Source organism: Equus quagga, unplaced genomic scaffold (assembly GCF_021613505.1).
Source record: "Equus quagga isolate Etosha38 unplaced genomic scaffold, UCLA_HA_Equagga_1.0 203_RagTag, whole genome shotgun sequence".
Classification (NCBI taxonomy): domain Eukaryota; kingdom Metazoa; phylum Chordata; class Mammalia; order Perissodactyla; family Equidae; genus Equus; species Equus quagga.
This window is the reverse complement of record NW_025798627.1, coordinates 3,173,120-3,201,077: the sequence shown is the minus strand read 5'-3', so window position 1 is coordinate 3,201,077 and position 27,958 is coordinate 3,173,120. Positions and strand designations below refer to the sequence as shown.

General features: G+C 38.6%; 1 protein-coding gene across 1 annotated transcript; it reads right to left on the bottom strand.

The window, feature by feature from the left end:
* Positions 1-371: 371 nt before the first annotated feature.
* On the bottom strand, positions 372-25,786 carry LOC124233505 (general transcription factor 3C polypeptide 3-like). The gene is made up of 18 exons (XM_046650650.1): positions 25,607-25,786; positions 24,665-24,776; positions 21,458-21,657; positions 20,583-20,706; positions 18,789-18,980; positions 18,111-18,276; positions 14,707-14,854; positions 14,103-14,175; positions 13,178-13,281; positions 12,016-12,187; positions 9,632-9,834; positions 9,195-9,296; positions 8,100-8,235; positions 7,545-7,782; positions 6,723-6,913; positions 4,678-4,802; positions 3,390-3,542; positions 372-2,020 (listed from the first exon to the last, which is right to left on the bottom strand). Exons 1-18 carry the CDS (start codon positions 25,706-25,708, stop codon positions 1,898-1,900), a joined length of 2,664 nt encoding a protein of 887 aa, XP_046506606.1. The 5' UTR covers positions 25,709-25,786; the 3' UTR covers positions 372-1,897.
* Positions 25,787-27,958: the final 2,172 nt, after the last annotated feature.

The window sequence follows — 27,958 nt, the reverse complement described above, 5'->3', positions numbered from 1 at the left end:
ACGGAGATGACAGTAACCACAATAACAGCACCTACCTCGCAGGTGATTCTGAGAGAATCGGATAATGCATCTAAAGTATCGCACTGTACTTAGCCGACAGCCGCAAAACACTCAGCAGATGGGAGCCACGATTTTAAATGCTAAACATGCAATACCAACTTTCTTCTTAGCAAACTGCTAGAGAGATGTACTGTTTCCTCCAAGGCTGCTCAACAGATACTGGAGTCACAGCCCAGTGAGTTTCAGTCAAGAGAGAAACTCTCAACCCAGAAAACTCAAATCTACCTTACGACTCTCTCACAGTCAGCTTTATCATTTCTTGACAATGGCATGAAATAAAATAGATATATAAGCATGTGAAACAATGAACGTTAATTACAAAAATAAAATTTATTTAAATTATATACATACATACATATATATACACACACTCATACATACAGAGTGCACGACACATTTACTTATTACATATGAATTCTGCTTTTCAACTACAAAGTTACGTATGTGGTGTAAACAGTGGTAAGAATTCCTAAAAAACCCCCACTGTATTTCTTTGATCCTAAGTCTCACACTTGTTTCCCTCCCACAACTGGACTGGTTCTTACACTCTATATGCACATTTATTATAGCATTTATTTTCCCCTAAAAAGAAACTCTGAAAAGCTGTTATTAAACCAATAGTATATCTAACAAGAAGTGTGATCTTAGATTCAAGAACATACAATATTTGAGATAAGTAAAGGTTTTTATCTATTTTTTTTACTTTATCAGCAATAGTTTATTCCATATATAGCATTCCCCAGTCTTTCTCCCTTCCTGGTGATCTTGAAATGGAAACCAGATCATGTTACTGAACATGGTCCTCTCTTTTCTACTTTTTTGTCAGAAAGCCACAAACATTGGTAATGTACTTTTTTATTTGCCTCAGAGCAGACTGGTGTGAACTAAGCCACTGTCCCAGGTCTCACTCAGTCCAGGTAGTTAAGACACACGCAAGTGAAAAGTAAAAGATTAACTCAATTATTTGTCTTCCCACCATACAACCATTTTAAATAATTTTGTTAGGAGCGAAGTGATTTATGTAATTGTACTGACATCAGAAAGAGTCCCAATTTGTCTTTCCTTTAATAAGCAACCTCCTTTTCTGTGTATTTGAAAAACTGCCCATGCAATAGTAACAGCGCACTAAGAAATGGATGACTAACAACGATGGTGTATGTAGAAATATAGCAAACATTTCTTACAAATAAATATATGCTTGAGTTCTATATTTAAAGAATCGCATTGACAGGTCACATCTGTCTTACTATTGTATTCCCAGCACCAACCACAGTGCCTAGTACATAGTAGGTGTTGAATATATAGTATTAAATGCACAGATGAATAAATGGTCTGAGTAAAAACTTAGTGTATTCAACTCCAAGCTGGCTTAAAGGCTAATACTGTCTATTTCCACTTTGAGGACACTCTTGCTGAAAAATGCTAAAGGAGGGCCAGCCCCAGCGGCCTAGTGGTTAAGTTTGATGCGTTCCACTTCAGCAGCTCGAGTTTGACTCCCGGGCACGGACCTACACCACTCTTCTGTGAGTGGCCATGCTGTGGCAGTGGCTCACATACAAAAAGAGGAAGATTGGCAGCTGATGTTAACTCAGGGTGAATCTTCCTCAGAGAAAAAAACAAAAAAAGCTAAAGGGAAATACAACAACATATGAATTCTTGTAGGAATGATAATTTTGCAAATCTACTAAAAGATCATTATCACATATTAAAAATGAATTACATGTTAGATAACTGTGAAATTATCATTTCCATTTTGGGGTTAATAATAAGCCCTGAGACAGAAAATCCTGGTCCACACACAGCAGCTACCCAATGCTCCTTTCTCAGTTGAGGTGCTTTATATAGAACAATAGGTATACAAAAGCTTTTGAGCCATTGCAATATTCCCGCTGCTCTGATAAATGAGGGATAAGTTGTAGGCAATATCTCTTCGTAAGTCTAACTGGTCAACTTCTATACCCTAGGGGAAAAAATATATGAATGCGTTATATTTCAAACTGACAACCAGCACAATTTTATGGCAAAGAAACAGTTTCATAAGTGTAAGTGTTCAAAAAGCTATCAAAATTCACAATATTAAAAAAAATTATAAAACTATGCATATACCTTGGATCTAAATTTTTATCAGATAATGCTGATTCAGTGAATTGTTACAGTAACTATCATCAAATATTTTTAAGTGTCTAACCAATAAGTTAAAGAATAAGTCTCACCCACAAGCCACAGCAGAATAAACTCCAGTTGAATTAAGGATTTAAGAGTGAAAAAATGAAACCATAAAAAAATAAGTTGAATAATATAATCTTGGGTAGGAAACGCCCTTCTAAGTATAACAGCAAAAGTAGAAACTACAAAAGGAAAGATTAATGGTGTGACTTCATAAGAAATGTAAAACTCCATCATGTAAAAAAATAAGTAAATTATAACACAAATGACCAGATGGGAAAAAATACGAGTGCTATATAACAGACAGGCATGTAAAGAATGGGCCTAGGAGGGCATACACCAAATTGAGTATAATGATTACCTTAGGGGTTATAACCTTTCTTCCTACTTAAATAACAAAGCAATAAACTCAATGGAATAGATTAGATCTATGTTTCTAATCTTTCTCAGTACAAACTTTTGAACAATGAAAAATAATACCTACTAAGCTTAAGGAGTAATACCTAAAGGTATTTATGAAATGAAGAACACAAAAATGTGTATATTTCATCAGCATAACTATAAAAGTGTGTCTTCATTTGCTTAATGTCTAACATTGAACAAGGGTAACAGAATGTAGATCTGAGGGAATGTGGGGATTATGAGTGCAACTTAAAAAAATTAACAATGAAAACATATTTTCTTCAGAAATTAAAATAAAAATTAGACTTTAAACACAGATTATAATAGTACTGGCAACACTTTACCCTATGTCACATTATCTAAAAATAAACAAAGCTACATTAATACTGATCTTTCATCTTTATAAGAAATATGTTTCACTTGAACTTGGAACTGGACAATGGCCGCATCACTTCACACTCAGGCTTCACCTCCAGCTGCTGACACCTGTAAGCCTGAGGCACTATCTTAGGATAATCGAAATGGTCGGAACCACAAGTTGTATATGTCATATGGTTGCTGATCAGGTCATAAGGCCAGGATGTCAAAGACCTACTTGTTACTGAACCTAATTACATAAATGCATCAAATAAGGAAATACTGCATTTTAATATATAAGCTATAATTTATTTCACTCTCTGGACCACAACACTGAGCTAAGTGCACTTATCTATAGATGAAACAAAGCGACTCCTCGGTTTTTGCAGTAAATCATACAATACCTCTACCACAAGCGGCGGGAGCTCCAGGGCCTTCTGATAATAGTGGATCGCAAGATGAATTAGCCCCAGCTGGTGAAGCCCACGGCCCAAATTGTAGAACGACTCCTGGCAGGGCCCACGTAGACTGAGGTATCGATTAAGAAAGGAAAAGCCCTACCAAAAAGAAAGAAACGATTCAATATTTCACTCATTTGACAAGTGTGTATTGAACTACTATATATTCTACTCTTGCGCTTTGAGGCCATTATTAAGTAAAATAAAGGTTACTCGAGCACAAGCACTGCAATATCTCAGCAGTCGATCAGATAATTGAGACAGCTACTAAGAGACTATCTACTAAGTGTGGTGTACACAGCGTGGATACGCTGGACAAAGGGAGGATTCACGTCCCTGGCAGGAGGGAGCAGGACTGTGTGAGATTTCATCACACCTCTCAGAACGGTGCACAATTTAAAACTTATGAATTGTTTGCTTCTAGAATTTTCCAATTAATATTTTCAGACTGCAACTGACCGCAGATAACTGAAACCATGGGAAGCAAAACTGCACAGAAGGGGAGGTTACTTTCCAGAAAAAAGTAAACAAGAAAAGAAAAAGGTAACTTCAAAGTATTACATGAACCAAGAAAACTTTAAAAGAGCAATTTGGTGATGATGTAAAAAAAGTCACACAGTCAAATATTCATACATTTTTGTATGTATATATTATTATATACATATTTTTTTAAAGATTTTATTTTTTTCCTTTTTCTCCCCAAAGCCCCCCAGTACATAGTTGTGTATTCTTCGTTGTGGATTCTTCTAGTTGTGGCATGTGGGACGCTGCCTCAGCGTGGTTTGACGAGCAGTGCCATGTCCGCACCCAGGATTCGAACCAACGAAACACTGGGCTGCCTGCAGCGGAGCGCGCGAACTTAACCACTCGGCCACGGGACCAGCCCCTATTATATTTTTAAAAACTAACTTAAAATAAATCAATCTTCAGGACCTGGAAGGCAGGAGGGCTTAGGGGCTTCAGACTATAGGCAGCCTGTGCAGGATCCCTCCAGATGCTGCCTGTGTGGTAATCTCTTATGGTCAGGTGTATACCCTTTCTACACGGCTGCCTAAGTCTTAGCCAGGAGTACCAACAGATGTTGAGCCCATGAGTGTGTACACACGGACAGGTGTTGGGACTCCCAGCATGTGTACTAGGCAGGTATTACTTTAGAAGTAGGATAACAAAAACATTCAGTATATTCATTTTTAGAGAACATAAAATCAAGTAATGAGAAATCCAAAAGAATTACCTGCACAATAAGAGCATGTCTCCTTAATACATACTTCTGAGATGCCATGTGAATAAAGGTCAGGCCTATACAGAGGCTATAGAGAGGTTCATGGGGATGGGTGCGGAAGGCTTGCACATACTGTCCTGAAAAATGAACAGTGGTATCAGATGGTGTGACAAAAAACATACTTCCTTATTTCTTCAACACTTATTCATATATATTTTAAGGCTAAACAACCATTACTGATATTAAACATATGCAAAGTGTACACTGTAACATATCAGATGCACACTAATCTGAATTTTAAAATAACATAACTATAACAAAATTAGAGTTTACCTATGAACGTATCCTAGCCATGAAGATTAAATATGAGTCACTAAAAGGAACTTTCTTTTAGGTCCAGTTAGACATTTCCATGTAGGCTAACACTTCCAAATTAATTTATCAATTGTGACCATAAATCTAACTTATGATCTTAAATCTATTTAAAAAGCAACGGGGGAATGTGTCTTTTGGTGAATTCTTTTGTAAAATTAATCGATCCATCTTATAAATTCAAATGTGATGGATCATGGAGGTGAGAAAAAGAAAAACAGTTCTGATTTGTTTTTTAGATTATGGGTGTTGTTTTCCCAAGAGTAGCAACCACTTTGTTTTTCCTGAGAAAAGCTAAATGTATCTAATAATAAAATAAGAATTTGGGGCTTTGTGAATTCTATGTATTCTCTATATACAATTATCTCATGTCAAAAGCCTAACCATATGAGATAGGGGAATTTAAGAAAATTTTTCTTATAAAGGAATGATCTAGAATTTATCATACGTAGATGAAAACTTCTATTCCTTCTGGCACCTATTCCAGAAGGAATGGCACCATAAAATCTCTTTAACAGACCAAATGGTAGACTGCCATTTGGACTTTCTATTTTTACCTTCTGTAAGTTTCTAAATATAGGAAAATAAATCTCTATTTTATATTTTCTTAATATTAAACTAACAATTCCAAAAGTACACGGAGTGGAGGAAGGTTTCAATATCTGATATTCAAGGCTACTAGCTGAACAACCATAAAAACACCAGCCAGGGCCCGGCCCCGTGGCTGAGTGGTTAAGTTTGCACGCTCTGCTCTAGCAGCCCAGGGTTTCTCCGGTTTGGATCCTGGGCGTGGATATGGCACCGCTCATCAAGCCACGCTGAGGTGGCATCCCACAGGCCACAACTAGAAGGACCCACAACTAAAAATACACAACTATGTACCAGGAGGCTGTGGGGAGAAAAAGGAAAAGAAAAAATCTTTAAAAAAACCCAAAAAACAAAATGCCAGCCATACACAGAAAAACACGAAAGTATTAAGTAGCCAAAATCACAGTTTATTTAAAAGTGAACTTGGCAACACTAGCTTTTAGGCAGCAGGATATACATGCCTTATTTTAAGTTTAAACATTTGGTTAAGTATTTTTCTACCTGTTTTCTTCTGATTCTTTATAACATAAATTCCTTATAAATGATTAATGAATTTTCCCTGAGTTTAATTAGAGTTAGTAAGCCCTATGTAAATAAATCTTGATATAAAGACTTGTCTCCTGAAGGAATGAACTATCAGCAAATCTTAAATCCTTTTTTGTACTATAACAAATAAAAATCAGGTAGCAAAGCATCCATAATTAATGAAAATTATTTTAAACACCAACAAGCCTAAGCAGGGAGAACTGGTGGCCTTTAAAATGAACTATAAGACCTACTTCAGCCTTTTGAAACCAAAGCTTCCTAAGAAAAGCAAATATTATTATCATTATCATTATTGCTAACACAGCCACGTACCATGTGCGCCAGGCATTGTTTTAAGTATTTTATATTAACTCATTTAATTTTCACAATAATCTACAAGGTAGATCCAATTATTATCTCCACTCCAGAGAGAGAGAAACTGAGGCAGAGGGAAGTAGAATAACTTGCCACGGGGGAGTGGCTATTTAAACCAGGCAGCTCTGCTCCAGAGGCCAGGCTCTTTGCCGCCACACTTGGCCATTCCTGAGAAAGTCACGTGCCAGGACACTTACCAAGTGCATGCTTAAAACTACCAGACACGAATGCATTGTGTCCATTCAACACACACAGGGCGTGATTATCTGGGTTTTTCAGCATTAAACGAAGACAAAAGCGATGATGTCGTACATCTTGGGAGTGCATGGTAACTTGATTGAAAATGTTCCAGAGCTGGGGTTTATTGACATTTTCCATTACCATTATCCTAAAATCGCAGAGAGAGGGAGAGGGTAAAAAATACTGTAAAAAGAAAATCTTCCTGAATTCTAAGAACAAAGCCCTTCGGTGCTGTCCTCCCAACGCTGAAATACACCATCCCTCACCAAGGAAAAGGAGCCTGAATCAATCTAGTCAAGCAGAAACACTACGCAGTGGAAGAGTTTTCCTGGAAAATGCAGCTTAGGTTAGTATTTCTGCATTGTTTCGGCTTTTCAACAAAACTTTTAAACCAAAAAACAGAATCAAGTGGTTTCTGTCTCACCTTTTCTCTCTCTGTCCACTACAGCTGCACCACAGTGAACAAGGAATCATAACTAATCGTAACGTGTGCCGGAGACGGTGAAAACGCCTTATATATAACAACTCATTTAACCCTCACAATAATACTACGAGGTGGGAGTATTATGATGTCCACTTTATAAAGAGGGAGACAGAGGCACAAGCGGTTAAGTATATGAGAGTGCATGCCTCTCAGAATCACAAATGAGCTGCATTAACCAGCAAGCAAGAGGAGAGTTAAAATAAAACAGCTAATTTTTGAGCGTGAGAGACTAAGTCAAAGTAAATATATACACCCTAGCAAAGAATCTGATTAAAATAAGTTATTGAAAAATCACCTGATATAGTTGTATGCCTTTCTGAAATTTTTGTCCAGAATTGCAGCAGAAAGACCAAAGTATTCTAGTTCTTTGCGTTTTTGCCTGTCATCATAAAATGAATAGTACTCCAATGAAGAATTCACAAGTAACTCAGCCTCCTGAAATCGGGATAGGTCACACAAAGAGTATATGGCCTTCAACAGAAGGTTCCACCAGTCATCTTTTGTCAAGACACTCGTGAGTACAGCAAATATTGCTAAAATGAGACCAATGAAAATCAGTTAGGACACTGTATTTCCAGAAAGAGCAGAATTAGAAAGAAAAAGTCACATGAGTGACTTGAAGGTGAAATGTAACAGCCATGGTCCCACAGGAGTGAACTCCTGCCAGTACTCTTCTGACGGTGGCAAGACGAGGCAGCTGCCTGTTCACATTCCTTCACCGCCACCCCTCTGCTCTGCCTGTCCAGGTAATTCTCACTCTGATTCAATTAGACTACGATCAGGTGTTACTTCATGAGTCTTTTATCAACTCAGTCAAGTTTTACGTAATAAAGCAAATGAAAGTAATTACCTTTTGCATCACAATTTGCTGTCTCTTGGTCATTGTTGTCTGATATTTTGTCTCTTGACACTTTAATAAGGTAGAGATGCCTCTCTCCAGATTTGGAACTGGATATCAAACAGACTTGGGCTCTATTCATCGCTACCTGAATTAAAGATAGTAATTTGAGATTTTTTTAGTCATAATTTTTTAAAGAAAATCTATGGGAAACAAATACCACAGGTGTGCGAAAGCTGCTTTAGTAAGGGGAAAAAAAGACCAAATTATTACGTATAAAACACCTAAAAGAAAACGAATAGACTAATTTTTTTCTTACCAAAGGAATTTGGGTAACACTACTCAGTAGGGAAAAAGAAGGTAATTCACATTAACTTTATACCAACACACACACACACACACGCACACACAAACACCTCCCAGCAAAAAAGCCAAACTGGGGACCGGCCCAGCGATGCAGTGGTTAAGCGCGCACTTTCCGCTTTGGCAGACCAGGGTTCCTGGTTTGGAAGCTGGGTGCAGACATTGCACCACTTGGCAAGTCATGCTATGGTAGGCGTCCCACATATAAAGTAAAGGAAGATGGGCATGGATGTTAGCTCAGGGCCAGTCTTCCTCAGCAAAAAGAGGAGGATTGGCAGCAGATGTTAGCTCAGGGCTAATCTTCCCCCCCTTCACCGCCCCCCCCAAAAAGCCAGAATCAGAAAGGATGTCATATCTGGAAAACATTTTTGCAAAGTGACAAGTTTGGCACACAGCAGCATTTAAAGAGCCAATAATCGATAATACTATGCTTCTCACTTTTCTAAATATGCATTAGCAAGGATTTTATTTCACTTAACAGTCAAGTTTACACTTTCATGTAGAACTTTCAATTACATACCATTAATCTCTAAGTCTTTTGGCTTTATCTGACTTTCCCTTTAAAAATTTTGAGTTTAAACCATTATGACCTCAATAAAATAATAAAATAAATGAATAAATAAAAATTAAAAATAAATTTTTGAGTTCAACAGAATTTTAAAATAGCTGTAATCTATGTTTAAATCAAATTCTAAACATAAAAAAAGGTCAAGAAGGCTAATACAAAGAAAGATCATCACCCACCTTTAAAAGCATGGCTAACATGGTAAGTAATGTATCCACATAACCATACGTTTTGCCTTGTGAAAACAACAGAGTAGAACGATGAAGCAGTAACTTCAGTTCCTAAATAAAAAAGCACATGATAATGAGTGTGATATGGTGCTTTTGCTGTAAGTTGTTTTGTTTGCATAGAAAAGCTTTGCCTTAGAAACCAAACCTTAAGAACATTTGCTTTATGAGCTTTCATAATAATTAAGATCCAATATTTTGGAAACTACAATTTACAATGTCTAATGAGTTGCTGAAACTTAAGACTCAAAATCATTTTTCAAAAACACCGAATTTAAAACACTAAAATAAAGCTTTTGGATATAAGCTGTAGAGACATCCTTAACTGAGGAGAAAGTCCTAAAATATAATGCACCAAGAAAAACTTCCTTCTGTGTTACATCACCTACCTGCTGGGCAGCGTTTGCATCTTGTGCCAAAGTATCTGGATCATACATTGGTTCCAGAGCTTCCAGAGCTTTCTCAGGATGGCCCAGCTGCTGCTGAAGGGTGGAGAGTGAAATCCTTGCATCCAGATGGAGGGGGGCCAGATCAACCACTTTGCCATAGCTCTCGGCAGCACGCTCCATGTAGCCTAAGGCCTTTAAACATTCTAAGATGGTGTTCAAATAAAGCGTAAATATGAACTACAGATTTATAAGCTGGCCAAAATTATCTCTCCATTTTAAAAGAAATATTATGGCAATATCAAAATTACAACAGGAAAGAAATGCATGCATATTTTTAGTACTTTAAAACAATTATCCCTTCTAATCTCTATCTATTGATCAATCTATTATTTCTCAATTCAAACTGCTACAAGGATGATAATCAGCATATACATACAATTTGGAGTTCTGCTTTATTCATTTAGCATTATACTTTCAAGATTTTCCCATGTCTTCACTGGAATTTTGCATGGTTATAAAATTCACTTAAATTGATTATTTACATAACCATATTATTTGACATTTAGGGTACTTCCAAATTTTTACTGTAATAAACAACACCACGGTAAACTTCCTCATTTATATAAGCCAGAGTTCACAAATTAGCAGACCAATTTAACCCACAGATGTGTTCTGTTAGGCAACAGTGCTGTTAAAAACAATAAATTGTCTACATTTTTAAAAACTAAGATTTTAATGAAATCCAAATTATTGGATTCTTTTGAAAAACCTGAATTTGGCAGCAGTGGCCCCCATCCCCACAGGGCACATCAGCCCACGCACATCACCCTCCAGGAGGGCTCTCCGGTTACCACTCCAGCCTGGTCCTCTACCTCCCACTCTACTCATTTTTGTTAACCTTCCAGGCTTCTGAGTTTGTGATCCCTACTATAAATTACCTCTCTCTCCCTCCCCAATATTTCCTCTGGTTAGGTTCTCAGAAGTGAGGTTATTGGGCTCTATTCCTCAAACTTTATGCCAGTCAATCACTAAGTCCTATCATTTGAACTTGAGAATGCATCCCCATAAGCATTTCTTCCTTCCACTCTAACAGCCACGACACTAATGTAGGCCCTTTTCATTTCCCTTTTTCACTGCAGTTATTTCCTAAAAGGTATTTTGTCTCCAATTGTTTTCTCAAATCTCTAATTTCTCAAATCTCTCCAGACCATTATCTTCAGGTTAAACTTTGATAATAAAGGAAAACTACTAATTAGGGATGGATCATGACAAAGGCCTTTCTCTTAATTTTTCATTTTTCAATTTTAAAAATACTTTGTTATTACGCTACAAGCTTTCAATTCCTCTAATGATCTTTCTTATATACTGACCCCAAATTTCTTTATGATTTTTAGATCATTCTGAGGTTTTACCTTCTACTCATCTCAAGCTACAAAGGCTTGAAATGGAAACAGCATTTATCCGCATCATGATCATAATTAAAGAGGATTTGTAAAGTATCTACCATTAATAACAGGAGCGGTTTCAGTGACAGCCTTAGGAAGGCAATAAAACTCCAGCTCCCTGCTCATGTTTTTAAAATTCAAGTACCATAAATAATATAACTTTTTATGACGGTATTACATTGGTACACATGTCTACCCATCCAAACAGTAAAGTGCTATCTTAATCATTAAGCGCTCTCTGCCATTTCATATGTGTGATGTATCTCAAAACATCCCAAAATGTCAATTAATGCTTTTCTAGTTGGAGAGAACTTTCTGCCACTATGTAATATTTTAAACAAGGATTATTCAAATTTTAATGCATCTTTTATGTTGAAAAATAGGAAATCCTATTAGAAAATTTTTGGCTTTCATACATTTCTTTAAGAGATTTAGCTTTTCTTAAGCTATTTTTTCTACTCTAAATGATTTATTTCAGATTACTGTGGATTTAGATATAATGAAATAAAATGATAGATAAAACCCAATCTTGGGCATATCTGCAGCTCAAAGGACACTGAAAATACATTAATTTTTTTCTCAATATATTAAATATAAATTCATAAAAACTCTTCAAAAATTAGATTGCACTCCAAGTCTTGACAAACTGTTACTAGAGACCAGAGCCTCTGGTTAAGACAGATAAAAGACAGGTATTTAAGGTATTTTAACAGGGCCACGTCACTCCTTCTCCTTCACTCTTCCAAAGCCTGAGCGAGGAGGAGCCACTTAGTGGCATACCAAGACAATTTAAAACACTGACTTTCAAGAAACTGCCCTGAAATCAGAAATACTCTCACTAAGACATTAATATTTTATAAGAATTACTTTCCTCTTGGGAAAGTAAGTTCTTGCCTGCTTATATGATTAAAACTTCTCCTTCCCACAAAAAAGTATTACCTGCGTGCCGAAGCCAAACCACCGCGAGGTTGTATCTTTCTGAGCAGACCAGCGCACTAAGGAGCGGAAGTGCAGAATTATATTCACCAACATCCAGAAAAGCTTCAGCAACATCTAGATAGAGGTCTCCCATATCTTCAGGATTCTGTTCCACTAGTGTTGTCAAGAGAGGCTAGACCCCAAAATAAAAGCCTGAAGTCAAACACTCATTACAAATATGCATATCTATGTATATTTCTCTTTTTAACATATTTATCAGTTCTTGGAGGCAAGCCTAAAAGGAGTAAGGCTTAATGAATACAGGTTTAAATAATTAATTTTCTATTCATTTCTGTATCTCTGTTAAACAGAACTCATTCTGCCATCATTCACTCACTCAACACAGTACTTCTGCAGGCCTGTTCTGAGGCAGGCCCTGCAGCAGCTAAGACAACACTGATCTGCTGTGCTCCCCTCTAGCCCAGTAAACGCCCCCACGCCTCAGGGCCATGGTGTTTGCTGCTGTTTCTGGAGAGCCAGCGGCTCCCTCCGGTATCTGCATGGCTGACCTCACTTCCTTCAAGTCGTTATTCAAATGTCGCTTTTCCGGCAGCCCTTTTCTGACCATCCTATCTAAAATTACCACTCCTCCCACCCCCAATATTCCCTGTTCTTCTCTGTTTGATTTTTCTTCAGGGCACTTATCACCAACTAACATCCTATATTTTACATACTTATTTTATTTATTATCTATCTAATCCCAACAGAACAAAAGATCCATGAGGGCAGGGACTTATATACTTTATTCAACACCTCATCCTAAGGTCTGCAACATAGATGTCCGAAACATTTTTTTATTCAATGAAATGCTTAATCGGAAGTCGGCAAAAGAGAACAGCTGTCAAAAATTAACAATTGTCTAAAAGGCCCAATCTCAAATTCTGATCTCTGGGTTGTTCTCATTTTAAAAGAAAAACAAATTATTCCAAGACCAGTTCCAAAACTTTTAGCTTTTACTTTTATAAGCTTTCATATTCACACAAAAATAATCTGATGTTCATGGTCACTTCCTGGTTATTAAGAGATGTGAAATCTAGGGTCAACTCAAAATTTCTTGTCATCTCACGGAAAGATTGTGGATGTGATCTGAAGTACCTCAAGTACAGATCTTCATGTTACTCACATCAAGTGGTTCAAGGATGTTGAGATGCACGAGGCAGACCATCAGCTTCACCGTGATATCTATGGGCACACCATCAGGTATGGTGCAGGTAAGACTCTCACTGGCTGTGGATTAGAGAGAGAAAAAGTAGCTTGTAGACTCAAGCTTAGAAAGTGGGGCAAACGAAGCAGACCCTATCTCCCATGGAAGGTCGCATTTACTTCCTCCAAAACAATGCCTGCACAGTCAAGTCTAAGTCTGGCCAACTCCAGTACTAGGTTCTTTTACCTCCATCAGTCTGTCCTTTGGTAGCAGAATTACCCTTCCTATTCTCTTCCTAATACCTTATCCACTTATCTGAAACCTATATAAACTCCCTTCTACCAGAAATACAAAGAACTAAAAAGACAGCAAACAAGGATATATGAACTCTCTGTTTTCTTCTTGAATTCAAAAGCCTCTTTTTAGTCTTTGCTACAAATAGTCTTTTGCTGAGAAAGGGATAAAATAATTCTGTGCTTAAGTTTGAAGCAGCATTTTATGTAAATGCTTAAGTTTGAAGTAGAATTTTTTCAATGCTTAAGTTTGAAGGAAATTAATAGTGAGTATTTTAAGTCTTTCCTGAAAAGCAAATTGCTTTAGTTCTAAAGGTTTTTGATAAGCTGTTCAGTAATCCATTCATTTTTCACATGGCACTAAAAAGACTCCGGGTCAATGAGAAATGCCATGTTCCAGTGGGCATACTGAGAAATAAAAACAACGGAAAACAATTTTTTTCAAAGATTACCTGTGAGTGAATACTCACAAGAAAAAGATACAAAATCATTCTTAGGAAAAAAAAGCTTCTTGGGAAAACCTGTTATAAGAACACTAACTATCAATTTCAAAATGTCATATTATGAACAGGAGAGGATTATCCACATTCCTCTGCAGAGGAAACTACAACCTTTATTCTCTTCTGGAGTGTCTTCCTCTGCAGTTTTTTTTTCTAGCACGATTCCAGAAAAATCTGTAATTACCTAGAAGAATAGGGATAAAAAAAGGAAATCATACAATAGGTATGTATGAAAAACCTTCTCACAATGCAAAGATATATAGTCAACCCTTACTATAAATGGGCTATAAAAACCAAGAGTAAATCACTTTAAAATAAGAAACTGCTGTGATACATTAACAGTTTTATACCATATTAACCATATTAACAAGTGCTTAACTGAAGATATAGAATTCCTCTGTATCTAACCAATCTACTTTTCCAAACAGATTAAGAACTGAATCATAGTCTGGCTGCTGAGTCCTGCTTCCCTGAAGTACTGACATATCTGGTACCTGTAATAATGGCAACAGCTTTTATCATATGATAACTACATTTTATATTTCATATGGAATCACTATAGAATCTAGAAATCTGTTTCCATACAGACTTTAAATATATAATTTAGAATATAAGTAATATATAGAACTAAAATGAGGAACTGTCAATTTTTAAGAATTACTAGAACACAGAAATGTGTTCAAAAACTAACAGAGAAACACTTAAGTGGTCCTACCTCCAAAGCTTTGTCATATTGTTTGTTAGAAATGTACAGTTCAGCTGCTATGTTAACATCTTCCATGGAGACTAGGCCCTGGTGTTTTGAGAAAGCTTCTTCAATTATGTTAATAGCTGAAGTAACGTCATTGGCTTCATAGTAACTCCTAAAAAAATAGATGGCAAATGGATGAGTGCTTATTTAATTCAGAACATAAAATTCATTTCCTTGCTTAGACTCTCTATTAACTATGATTTTCATTTTCTTAATATTGGGGAGGAGAAAAAACTCTTCTTTAAAATCATAATCAGTGCTGATCCAGAGAAAAATGTGCAATGTCAGTATAACGATGTCACAATGTCTAGCATCTTACTCTCCCAAAGCTATCTCCTATCATTCCAGCTCATTCCCTCTGTAACCAATACCAACAACACGTCTACCTCAATGGGATCTACGAAGCGTTGATCCTACCACTTTTTCACTGTCACTGTACCCCTCCTGTCCTCGCTTTCCCCTTCTGCACAGTCCAACATTACAATTACTCCCTTGCACATCTCCTCAATTCTTTTGCCCTTCTCTCCCTCTACCAAAATCATCTGATAAAACTCCAACTCCGGTTAAATCCAAATATGCCTACTCTTCACCATCAGCTGCCCAGCTGACCATGCTGATTGGAGGCATTCCAAGTTAATGACCACTAGTCTCAAGTGGGCCCATGGTGCTGATCAGCAATCTTACTACAGTTACCAAGTCCAGTACTTCTCAAACTTGAATGTGCATCCAACCACCTGGGTTTCTTATAAAAAGGCACATTCTAATCCAGTAGTGCTGGGGCAGGGTTGAGATTCTACATTTGTGACAGGCTCTCAGGTGATGCAAATGCTGCTGGTCGGTGGGGTAGCCAGGTCCCAAGGACATAGACAACTATGTCACATCTCCTCTCCAAACCTCCAACACTCTCCCACCCTCACTCTCAGCTGATGACCTTGCTTATTTCACAAAGAGAATCAAATCAGACATCCCACATATTCCCAACACAGCTACCTACTTACCTATACCCACAGGCGTATCTTCTGCCTTCTCCTTTTCTCATAAGGACAACCCCCAAGTAGATCCCATTCCCTCCAACCTACTCAAAAACACCACTCAGGCAACTGTCCTTTCTCTCATCAATCTTCACTATGTCCCTCAGTTGTGGATCATTCCTATCTAGATTTAAATATATTGTAATTTTTCCTAACTTAAAAATTATCTCTTACCCCTACAACTCATTCCAATTACCTCCCCATTCTTTTGCTCCCCTCATAAATTTCTCCAAAGAGCTGCCTATCCCTCAGGACCCCCAATTCCATCTCCAACGTCACTACTCAGCCCTCATTTTACACGATCTATCCGCAGTATTTCACACAGATGACCACCCCTCCTCCTCGAATTGCTTTCTTCAATAAACCTCTAGAATACCATGTTCTCTTAGTTTCCTCCTACTTCATTGCCCATTCCCTTTCCATCTCCCTTGCTGTTTCCTCCTCATCTTCCTGACTTCTAAACACTGTAGTGCCTCAGGACTTAGTCCCCAGAACTCTTCCCTTGCTCTGTCTCTCACACATGTGCATACACACACACCCCACCTCATATCCAATAAATCAGAAAACTCCAAGAGGTCAGCCTTTGAAATACATCCTGAATCTGATTACTGCCCATCACCTCCTGCTACTTTTACTCTGGCCCAAGCTACCATTATCCCTTCCCTGGATTCTGCCCCAACCATTCTGCTTCTGCCCCAACCATTCCTCAATCTGCTCTCAAAAGACCAGCGAGAACTGATGCATTTAAAATTTAAGTCAGATCATGTCACTCTTCTACTCAAAATCCTCCAATGGCCTCCAAACTCATTCAGAGTAAAAACCAAAGCCTTACACTGGGCCCACATGGGCCGAGGGATCTTCCTGCTTCCTCTAAGACACTACCTCCTGCTCTCCTCCCTGAACATAACTCTGCACTGCCATTCCCTTTGCTGTGACACTCTTCCTAAAATCTGCCCCCACATCTCCTTCAGCCACTTTCAGGTCAGCATGACCATAACATACGGAATGAAGCCCTTCTCTAGTCTCCCTGTTGAAAATAACACACTCCAATTCCTCAACTTCCTACCTCCCTCCCGGCTTCATTTTTCTTCAAATCACTTATCAACATCTGGCATACTATAAACTTAGTTGTTTATCTGCTTATTGCCTGTCCCCCCCCACTAGAATGTAAGCTCCACAAGGGCAGGGAATTTTAAAACTCATTCAATCCTGGATCTCCTGGTACCTTGTACAGTGCCGAGCACAGAATTTATATTCAACAAATATTTCTGGAGGGAAAGCAGGGACAGAGAGAAAGCCATGTCAATCAGAAGTTGTAGTAACAGAATTTCATGTAGGAAACATCTCTTTGGCAGTGGCAGAACCATTCATCACCAATCTTTCCCAACAAAAAGATTATAAATAATACAAGTGGAAAACACATCTACTATCATAGGTCATCTAATAGTTCAGTAGAAGCCTATTGGGCTAACCACCATGACAGCTCAAGATCTGACTAATGATAAATAACCTGGGAAGATCCTCAATGCTCATCATATACATCAGGGATCAACTGAGGGTTGCCTTGCCTCAAATTTCCTAAGAATGCTTCCAGTATTCCTACATAACCCATCCTTGGGAGCATGGGGATGATTTCACAGCTAAGCATCTTCATGACAACGGCCATGGAACTAACAGGGTTAACCCTAAAATACCCAGATTTAGATGATTAATCCTAGGCTGCATACTATAATAATAGACATCCTTAGAATAGAAAGCATCCCACAAGGCATTACAGGCCCAGAATGTTTCCTGCTTTGTTTTGCTGTACAGCCTATCAGAGAAGTAAATGCAGTTGGGTATATTATTTTAGAATAAAATATATACCAGTCAGTAGCATGTGCCAACCATAAAGAAAATTTTTCATCTTAAAATATTATTCTAGTATTGGCTCCAGATAAAATGATTATAGAAGATCCCAGGTCACAAACATTTCATTAGCACATCTGCAATAAATAATTTAAAATAATATTACTGAAAATGTAAGTATTTTCAACTAAGTTATGGAAACCAGGGAACCTAGTCATCCTTTCAGAACATGCTGCATTTTTAAGCTTCTGAGCACTTGAAAGGTAATCGTACATACAAATTTTTCTAAGCAATCACACAGTTGACTTAGAAACAGAGAAGTACTGAAAAGAAAAACCCATTTCTAAATTTAAATACAATAAAAAATACAGAAAGCAAAACAATTCCTTGAACCTCAACAAAAAAGTATATTCTACTTCAAATGCATGCTTGGATTTATAAAATAAGATGATCATTAAGAGCATTTATACATTTTCACTCCAAACTTACTTAGCCATATCTCTAGTCAATTGCATAAATCGTTCTCCATCAGACGGAGACAACAGGTTTAAAATGCGCCTATAACCATCCATTGCCATTTTATGGTCTCCCATCTGTTCATAAAGGCTCGATCGCTCCCACAGATAACGGACATTAGTAGGTTCATACTTAAGAGCTAAAAAGAAAAAAGAATATAAATTACAGATTTATCATAAAAAGGGGTTCATGGTACCTGGGTGTGACCCATCCTCATTTCAGAAAATTTAATAAACACTCTAAACTAATTCTCCAATGGAACCAAGCAGGTTACTTTGGAATAAATCCACCTTCACAGGACCTCTCGACAAGGCCTGATCTAAGACCAGCTAGAACCTGACTCTCCTCACTAATCTTCCTTTGATCACCCTAGTCTCATATTAACCCTCAAGGAACAGCTTAGAACCAGCACTGATCTCGGTGGGAAACTGAGGGTACTTACTCTTCGTCTACCAAGTTTTGTGCTGTATTAGCTCATGCTATAAAAAAAGTTACTGGTAAATATGAAAACAGAGGAGCCCCAAATACTTACCTCTGATATAAAAAATAAATATATTTTAGCTAACCTCACCTCAGAGTAGTAAGTACAATTATCAAAAAACCTATTATGTAACCTTTCATCAAACAAAAGGAAAGAAACATTTTAATTACCTTTTGTGTAGCAAAAAATAGCCTGCTTAATATTGTCTTGTTCCAGGGACATTTCTGCCAATCTAACCCATTCTTCAGTGTCACTGGGATTTAAATGTGCAGCAATCAACTCAAACTGCAGCGATTTCTCCATGTCACCCTGGTCCTCATATATCATGGCAAGAGTAGAGAATGGCTCATAAGCAAGAGGAGCTAAAAAGAAATTTAAAAAAACAAATTCCATTGGCTGAGGGATGAGGCTTGAGCTGATGTCAGTCTCACGGTTCAAATTATGAATCCTTTTTTTAATACTTAAACTCTTTAAATACCTCTAACAAAATTATACAAACTACCTAATGGAAATTAGAATAAACATTAGATTATATTTGCTTTATTTTATTTTCATACATTTTGGGCACTTTTTGTGTGTGTGTGTGAGGAAGATTGGCCTTGAGCTAACACCTGTTGCCAAACTTCCTCTTTTTGCTTGAGGAAGATTGTCCCTAAGCTAATGCTTGTTCCAATCTTCCTCTATTTTTTTGTATGTGGGATGCCACCACAGCATGGCTTGTATGGTGTATAGGTCTGTACCCAGGATCCGAACCTGCAAACCCTGGGCCACTGAAATAGAGTGCACAAACTTAACCATTATGCCACCAGGCTGGCCTCCATTTCTGGCATTTTTAAAGCATACTTTTCTCTAAGCAAAGTGTAGTTTCATGAAAAACTTTACTCTCCACCATGCCCCCCTCATGAAAATCCCCCTCTGCTAAAGCTAAACATGGCTCAATAACTCAGCAAGTTCCTTCTGATGAGCATCAGCCACGTCAGTGGCGGTGAATCTTCACGATCCAGCTCCCAGACCAAGGAGGATGGGATGAATGGAGAGAGGGTACCTAAGTAGCACCTAAACCCAGGATATCCAAGTGAATGGCTAATCTGCATTTCTGAAAGAACGTTTCTTAAATGAAGTTCTAAGATTATGAGGAATTAAACTCAAAGATAACTCTCAAAAACAAACAACTGTAAACTGAAATAAAGAAACAGACAATATGGGAAAGTAGGAAACAAACAAAATATCCTGAAGAAAAAACTTCGGTTAAACTTATTTCGATGGGGTAGTAAAGAAAAAGCAGTGACTCAACTTATCCTAATGAATCATCCAGGAAACTTACAACAAGACTTCTACAAGGACTTTAAATAAAAAGAAATGCCAAAATATTGAAAAGATAAATTAAAAGTTCACTGTATTACAACTACCCAAGCCACTACACAGGGCATCATTTGGCAACACATCAGGAAAGGAAAATATTAAACACAAGCAACTAGTTAAAAAGTCGCCTTTGAAGACATCCTTCAATATGCCAAGACCTGCAGTTTAATGGAAGATGACAAGTATAAATTGTGTCTTTTACCAAAAACTAGATTAAAATAATCTAGCACAGTCTTATTTGGAAAACAGAAAGAAAAAAACACTCTTCAAGCGATTTTAACATAATGTGTTTGCCATATTTATAAAAGACACAGAATGCAAAAGTCTCAAATCCCTAAGATGAAACATTAAAAAACAAGCAAATAAAAACAAGAATGAAGGCTGTAGGGGTTCAACAAATATTAATGATATTTCACTGAGTCATACTCTGATTTTCATTTTCTTGGTAATATGTTCTACTAAATGTGAAAAGTGCAAATCACTGTTATCACAATCAACTCCCAGCTTCTGAACATATTTTTCAAATAGCACAGTGAAGTCCTCCTCTATCTGTAAAAGTCAGACTACTAAACTACTATTGTGAATAATTCCACAGAAAATACCCTGTCTTATGATTTCCATGCACATCAATATCGCCTCTTCACGTTCTCCTCGCGCAAAGCGAATGTTGGCTTCACCCATGAGACCTCTCAGAGCTCTGGGAAGTTTACTCCGAGGCCTTTTCTCCTGTACAGAACAAATATGACACTTAGATTAAAATATAGTAATGTCTTAGATTTCAATTCCAACCATATTAACAAATACAGACCCTAATGACACTGACATTTTTCTTTAAAACTTTTCAATCTTTTAAAATCAGAACTAAAGACTTTGGTTGTGATTATAACTGACTCATTAACATTAAAGTCTATATTTCAGGAAAAAGTCTAAAACTCAACTGCAAGAAATAGCAGAAATTATTCTATGATACTCTCCAAAAAGGAGCACTTCAGAAAATTAAAAAAAAAAACCCCTACAGCAGAAAGTTCAAAGTACAGTAAACTATATAAAGAAAGCAAAAACCAAAGTAGTCAGCAATTACTAAATTACTAATTAGAATTATAACAAATGCAGGAGAGGATGCTGCAAAATAGATTTATATGCCAGGAGACGACTTATGAAGTAATCTACTGAAGACCCTCCTTCTTTCAAATTTATCTACTCAGAATGAACTTGGTTAAAAAAAATCAAGTTACAATATACACTTTTTAACAGCAAAACTATAGTACGTTTTGACATATGCAACAATTGAGGTTTACATTAAAAAAATCTCTAAAATGAAACATTAGAAACCAGTAACAGCAGCTGTCTCATAGTATCTCCTTTCTCACAGCTGGAATTCTTTTGGAATATACGTATAATTTAAAGATTTCTTTTTTAATTACTATGTCACATTTCTGCATTCTGTTTATAAATACCGAAATAAGGAACAACGTACTTTCATCATTTTCTTGGTCTCCCGGTTGAGAACCATCTCCAATACAAACACATCGCCTGCAGTGGGTTGCTGTGGTGTTTCCTCCTCCTCCTCCTCCTCCTCCTCTTCTTCGTCCTCTTCCTCCTCATCATCTTCATTCTCTCCAAGCATGGAAGCAAAGACTTTGTGAACTGACTTACTGACTCCATCTGACGTTTCTCCTGAAGACAGACACATTGAGGTTACAAAAAACCAACCACACAAAAAAGCTTTAGAACACTCAGCAGTCTAAAGAAAAAAAACAATATTCTCTGGAATATAAATTTCTACCCTAGCAACACCAAACTTGAAAGTGAAAGATCGACAAATGAACTCTCCCAAAAACCCAAAGAAGAAAGCTGTCACAAAGCCATGTGTTTCACTCTGTAGGAATTGCTGACTCATCCATTAGGTCTCAGATAGACAGGCAAAATTAGGTGGGAAATCAGAAGCACACGCAGCAACAGTTAAAAGTAGAGAGGACCAAAACAAAAGAATTGTAAGACTCAGACCTATGAATTAAAGTCTGGTGGTACACAGCCAGGTGGTATAGAATAGTGGTAAAGGGCAAGGCCTCTAGAGCCGAGCTGTCTGGTTTCAAACTTCATCTCCATCTCTCGCTAGCTGTGGAGCCTTGGGCATATCACTGAAGCTCTCTGTGCCTCAGTTTCTTCATCTGTAAAAAGCGGTTAATAATAATGTCTGCCTTATAGGGCTAATCTGAGGATGAGACAAGTTCTTAAATATATTCGCTTAGAATAATGCCCAGCAGAAAGTAAGAGCTTAATAAATGCTATTATAAATATTAAAAAGTATTATTATTTCAGGAACAAAATAACATCACATACTTCATTTGCCTCTGAGGATACCATTATAGTACAATGATTTTTCTAAGTTCATAATGATGATCATGAATGATCAAGAAAAGGTTAAGTTTAGAAGTTAATTTTCTGTTGAAGCAGAGACATGTAACATATTTCAGAAAAGTCCCAACAAAATAGTTAAAATTAAAAATACACATGTGTGCGTATGTATGTATGTGTGTGTATATATATATTTGTGTTCAAAAATCCTTAAGCTTATTCTCTTATGTGAAATACCTCAAACCCCAAAAATGATGGCTAACTGAGATAGGATGTTCAAGGAAGAACAGAATAATAAAAAAAATATATTTTATGAGCAACGAATAAGTAATTATTATTATGAAGTCATAACGATCATCCTCAAGAATTCTGAACATCCAAAATAAATAAATAAATGTGTGAAATAAAACCTTGGCAATCAATAAAATTTATTACAGTAACAAAGGAGAAAAATCATATGACCATCTTGATAGCTACAGAGAAGCATTTGATAAAATCCAACACCCATTCCTACTAAAAATTCTTAGTCAACTAGAAATAAAAGGAATATCTTTAATCTGATAAAGAATATCTGCTAAAAACATTTCCAGTTAATGGTGAATTATTCAAAGTTACTGGGAATGAGACAAGTATGCCTGCCATTGTCACTCTTTTCAACATTTTACTGGAGGTCCTAACTAATGTAGTAAGGGAAGAGAAATAAAAGGCATAAAGATGGCAAGGAAGAAATAAAATTGTCATTATTCACAGATGACATGATTAGGCACATAGAAGATCCAAAAGAAACTACATATAAACTGTCAGAATACATGAATTTAGCGGGGTTCCTAGATAGGTCAATACACAAAAATTAATTGTAGTTTTTGTATCAGCAACAATGAACTGAGAATGAAATTAAAGGAAGACTCTATCTGCATGGCGTGAAGGAAAGGTGCTGAAGAATAAGAATTTAGCAGTAGTATTCCCCGCAAGGCACAGGAGAAAAGAAAGACTGACTCCAGCGGCCATATATTCCAATTAGCAGACTTTGCCAAAGCCTGTTCAAACTGACTCCTTCTTCGGCTCTGAAGACATGCTCATACTCACCAAGGGTCTCGGTAAAGTTCTGGGACAATTCCTTCCTGAGAAACTGGGAGCTTTATATCTTAAAAGGACTGATGGGATTATTCGACTATTATTTGTCCTATTTGATGGGACTGTTATTAGTCGGTGCGCATCTGACTGCTCATGATGAGGTAGAATTGGATTCCATTAATCCCTCTTTTTACGGAGGGCCTGATGGCCACCTCCCAGGGGCAGCTTTAGGCAAGAAGACTGGCGGGCACCCCGTGGCGCCTGCTGCTACAGCTGCAGCTCAGAGACCTGATGAGGCAACAGCTGCTCCTCCCCGGAGCAGGTAAGGAAGGACCCACGGGTTGTAAGGACAACTTCAGCTCCCTTTTCCACTCCACTTGCCTGGCACTCTTCTATGCCTTTTCTTCCCCACTTGGTCCGAGGAGGCAGGAATAAAGCTCATTTGTTTTCTGCTCACTCTAGTATGTTTCCTCTGTGCAAAGGCTTATTTGTTTAGAGGGAAAAGAATCAGCCTCTACATCTACCCTCTAGGACTAGAAAGCTTAATTTAGTTTTCAATCAGACCCTACAAATGAAGTTACATTCTAATTGATAGTTCAGCATCCCAGGTAACTTGATATGTGTAAATGGATACCATGAACTATTATCAATATTCTGATCACTAGAAAGCTATATAGATCACTGGAAATTAATAAATTTGCATAGTAATCCATCAATTAGACTCTGATGAGTTTAATTAGTCTGGGTGCACTAAGCAAATTTAATATCTGCACATGCAGAGCTGAGGAGTGGATCCTGGAATGGGGTAGCATACGGAGATACCCATGCTGCATGTGAGGCCCCATCCGGGCAGTCAGCTGGCCTTCCACTCTGACATTTCTATCTCACCTCCCATAACTAAAGCAGTGGTTTGGAAGCCACTGCGGATAGAAATATAATTCATTACAATTTTGGGGAGTATACTCTGGAAGTAATTAGTAACCAAATGAGAAGGCCAATTTAAAAACTAATGACACTAAAAAGGCTTCCAAACAAATACTGATGTCAATTTCAAACACTTTTTCCACACAAAAAACCATCACCATATTTAATAACTCAACGAATACTGAGCATCCACTATATACCAAGCACTACGCTCCTGATAAACCAAGTAATCAACAACAGAATACCACTGCAATGAAAAAATAATGTTTTCACTAAACTATTTGGTAGTTTTAACATTTAATGCAAGTAGCAAATGATCTTAGCATACCTTCATTGCCATCTTTGTCCTGGGATCTGGAAGAGTCAACTCCTGATGATGACGGAACTTCAGAGTCATTTGGATTTTCTTCTGCTGATAACTTTCCTTTCTCCTGAAGACTCTGGGATTGAAAATTAATTAATGATTGCAAAAACCATGGCAGGTTTCTCTCTCTCCAGTTGAGAATAGGGCATCTGCCTTATTTTCGACTTCTATAAATACTTGAGTTCTGCACACATACACAGTACATGGAATCTATATTTGAATGTTGCCAAAGCCTTTCAGAGAAAGATACAATATCTTGATGATTTCACTAATCTACATTGTATCCTAGCTTTTTAAATGAAAATAGATGGTCACATGAATAAGGAAAGAATCCACCAACTAATTTTAAAGGTGCGATTACTTTTATTTTCCCTCACACTTGAAATAAGTGAGAAGATACGGAAAGTTCAGATATTTCCTCCTAAGTATGAAAAAATACGTAAGAGTGAAGATTTTGTCATCAGACAAGAAAATTCTTTTTTTTGGTGGAAGATTACACGACACCATCGGGAGACTCCTCAAAAATGGGAGCTCACACCTCTCAGTTTAGAACTAGAGAGGTGAGTTGCCCAAACGCCCAGGAAGACTTGGTGGCAAAGCTGGGACTAGAAGCAGAACTCCGACTGCAAACTCCAGTCCCCACTCCGACTACCGGCGTTAAGCGACCCTCAAGTAAAATGTCCTATTGGCACAAGAGAAGAGGTTACCACGGGGACAAAAGCTTGCCGGTGGGGGAAGTGTTTTTAGAGCACAGGGCGGAGGTGAGACCTGGGGTTTCGGGAAGAAACTGCTGGGAACTCCCGGCCCGCCGCATCCCAGGGAACGCGGTCACCGGGGACCCCCATCTCCCAAAGGGCATTAGGGCGACAGGACGGTGAGGGGCATCCCAGCCTAGCGGCGCCTCACTTTCTTCTCGCGAGTTTTTCTCTCTTCTCTCCGCCTTTCGAACTCCTCGAAGGAGATCTTTCCTTCCAGGTAGTCGATAAGCTCCGGGCTGAACCCCGACATGTCTGCGGGCCGGATACGCAGCCCCAAGAACCGGGACAGAACCGGGAAGAGCTGCCCCTCCCAACTTCGCTCCGCGCCGGCGCCGAGAGCAGGGACCGGCGTGCTCCCGAGAAATGGGCCCGGCCTGCACCGTGGCCGCCTCGCTCGGGTTCCGCCGCCGCGTCTGGCCCCGCTCCGCCCAGGGGCGGAGCCTCGGTGCGCCGGCCTCCGGCTCTGACCTCCTGCTGCAGATTGTTAGGGAGTTGAAAAGAAATGTGCTTTAAAGAAATTGTCTTTAAATAATTTCCCTCAATTCCCCATTAGGGTCCTCACTACCAATCCATTTCCCTTTCTGGATGTTTGTTCTGTAAGTTAATTTGATCTTTGCCGTAGTGATTTTCTTCTTAATTTAACCGCTTGCCCGCCCGCGTGCATGCGCCGCGGAAGCCGGAGTCCTCGCCAGGGCTACGCTGTCAATCTCACCTCCCCCAATCAAAGGCACCGTCAGTTTCCCGTCTTCCCCAAATCCTCAAACTCTGCTTTCCTCGGGCTCCTTCTCAGCCTGTAAATAAGTTCATCTGGACTTTATGTTCCGCCTCTAACTCTCACCCTAGTTTTCTTCACAAACTTTTAGAAAGAGTCGAATGCTTGATATGATAATCAAACCCTGTTGCCCGTTTACTGTAGGTCATGTCCTGTCTTATGCATATTACATGCATATCTCAAAATAATCCTTAAAAAAGGATATTGTTGTCGCTAATGCCAAAGTCCAGTATCTAATAAGTAGTAGGACCAGGATTTGAACCCTGGTCTATCCAACTCCAAATCCCATGCTAGGAATTAATGTGATATACCGCCTCGCCTCAGTGGAAGTATTTTTCACCTCCTGCACACTGTTGTGGTGTGTCTTTTACCTTGTGTTCTGTTTCTCTGCTGTTTAGAGACGCTAGCCGTCAACCTCTTGAGAACAGCACTACCTGATAGCACCTTTGCGAACTCTCCTCTGTAGCCTAGCAATCTGTGCTCAAAATACCCTTCTGAATTAAATCGGATGGAATTGAAAGTGCCTCGGGAATGGGCAAGGGAGTCGCGGTATGGGGAATGCAGCTCCACATGCAAACAAGGTTAGAGATGATTCCTGGGAGCCTACCACGTGGCGGGCGGTGCCTCTTTACTACAAGGCGGATGAGGATAAAAGCAGCAGTGGGATGGGTGGCAGAATGAGGGGCCATCCTGCGAGAGGGGGACTTGGGGTGAGAGAAGAATATCTCACAGCTAGAAGTCATCCCCTTTCTCATGATGAAGGCTCCTCAGGGCCCTACATGGGTATGAAATATGGGGGGCTAGCGTGTGGGTTGGGTCAAGGTAATCCACAGAAATCACTTATAGCAAAACCTCCTGAATTTCTCTGGGCAGTCAGGGAAGGACATCTAAGAGGAAGTCAAGAGGCTCTAGTCCTAACTCTCCCAGGGGAGAAGGAGGGAATCAAAGGGAGGAAAGATGGTCACCTGGTAAGGAGAACGCTCTCCTAGAGCCAGATGGCTTAGACTAGCTTGTTTTATTACTGGCTGCCAGGAATACGGCAATACCTGTTGTAAAGATACAGATTCATGTTGGGGAGAATAGCGAGCAGGGAGCAAGGGGTGGAAGGATAGTCTCTCTGCTATGGAACAGGTCGATGACGTGAAAGTTCATTTACAGGTCAGAATGTAGCAACATATCTTGACGTTGTAATCGTTCTGTTTTTCTTTTCTCCACTTACTTTAAGCGATTTGTCCCCGGGTGAAGCAGAGGCATCTGCGTTACCTTGAGATGAAGTGGGATTGTTATAGCAGCAATGAAAATAGCAAGAAGAAACTTCTCAGGCTTTAAGAATGGTTTTTGAGTACCAAAATGGAAAGTCTGAAGAAAGCAGAACATTGAATTTGTGCCATGACAATAGAATTAAGAGTACATGAGAAGGAGATGACTCCATCCTTCCTCCTTGTCTGTGGGTGTGACCCTTTTGGGGAGACAAATTTTCCATGGGTCTCTCACTTTTCTGCAAAAGCTTGTGAGAGCCTTCCTTCTGAGCTATCTTTTCAAGGATGTCTGCAGAACAAAGAGCCTTGAGAAAGAGAGAAATAGTGTCTCTCTCTGGGCAAAGTTTGGGCATGTTTGCTAGTAGCCTCCTTATAAGAGTGGGGTTTTCCTAAGCTTGGGGTTCCTCAGCTGTGGCCCAAACCTACTTGTGCGCTGCATACACCTGGGCCCACCTCCACGTGGCCCCCA

What these genes read in the sequence shown, in the direction of transcription:
- LOC124233505 (XM_046650650.1), bottom strand. Translation starts at nt 25,708, where the DNA reads ATGTCGGGGTTCAGCCCGGAGCTTATCGACTACCTGGAAGGAAAGATC. An exon ending in AATATGACAAAGCTTTGGAG is followed by an intron (nt 14,176 to 14,706) that starts GTAGGACCACTT and finishes CTATTCTTCTAG; the next exon opens with GTAATTACAGATTTTTCTGG. An exon ending in GACATGCTCTTATTGTGCAG is followed by an intron (nt 3,543 to 4,677) that starts GTAATTCTTTTG and finishes TCTTTTTGGTAG; the next exon opens with GGCTTTTCCTTTCTTAATCG.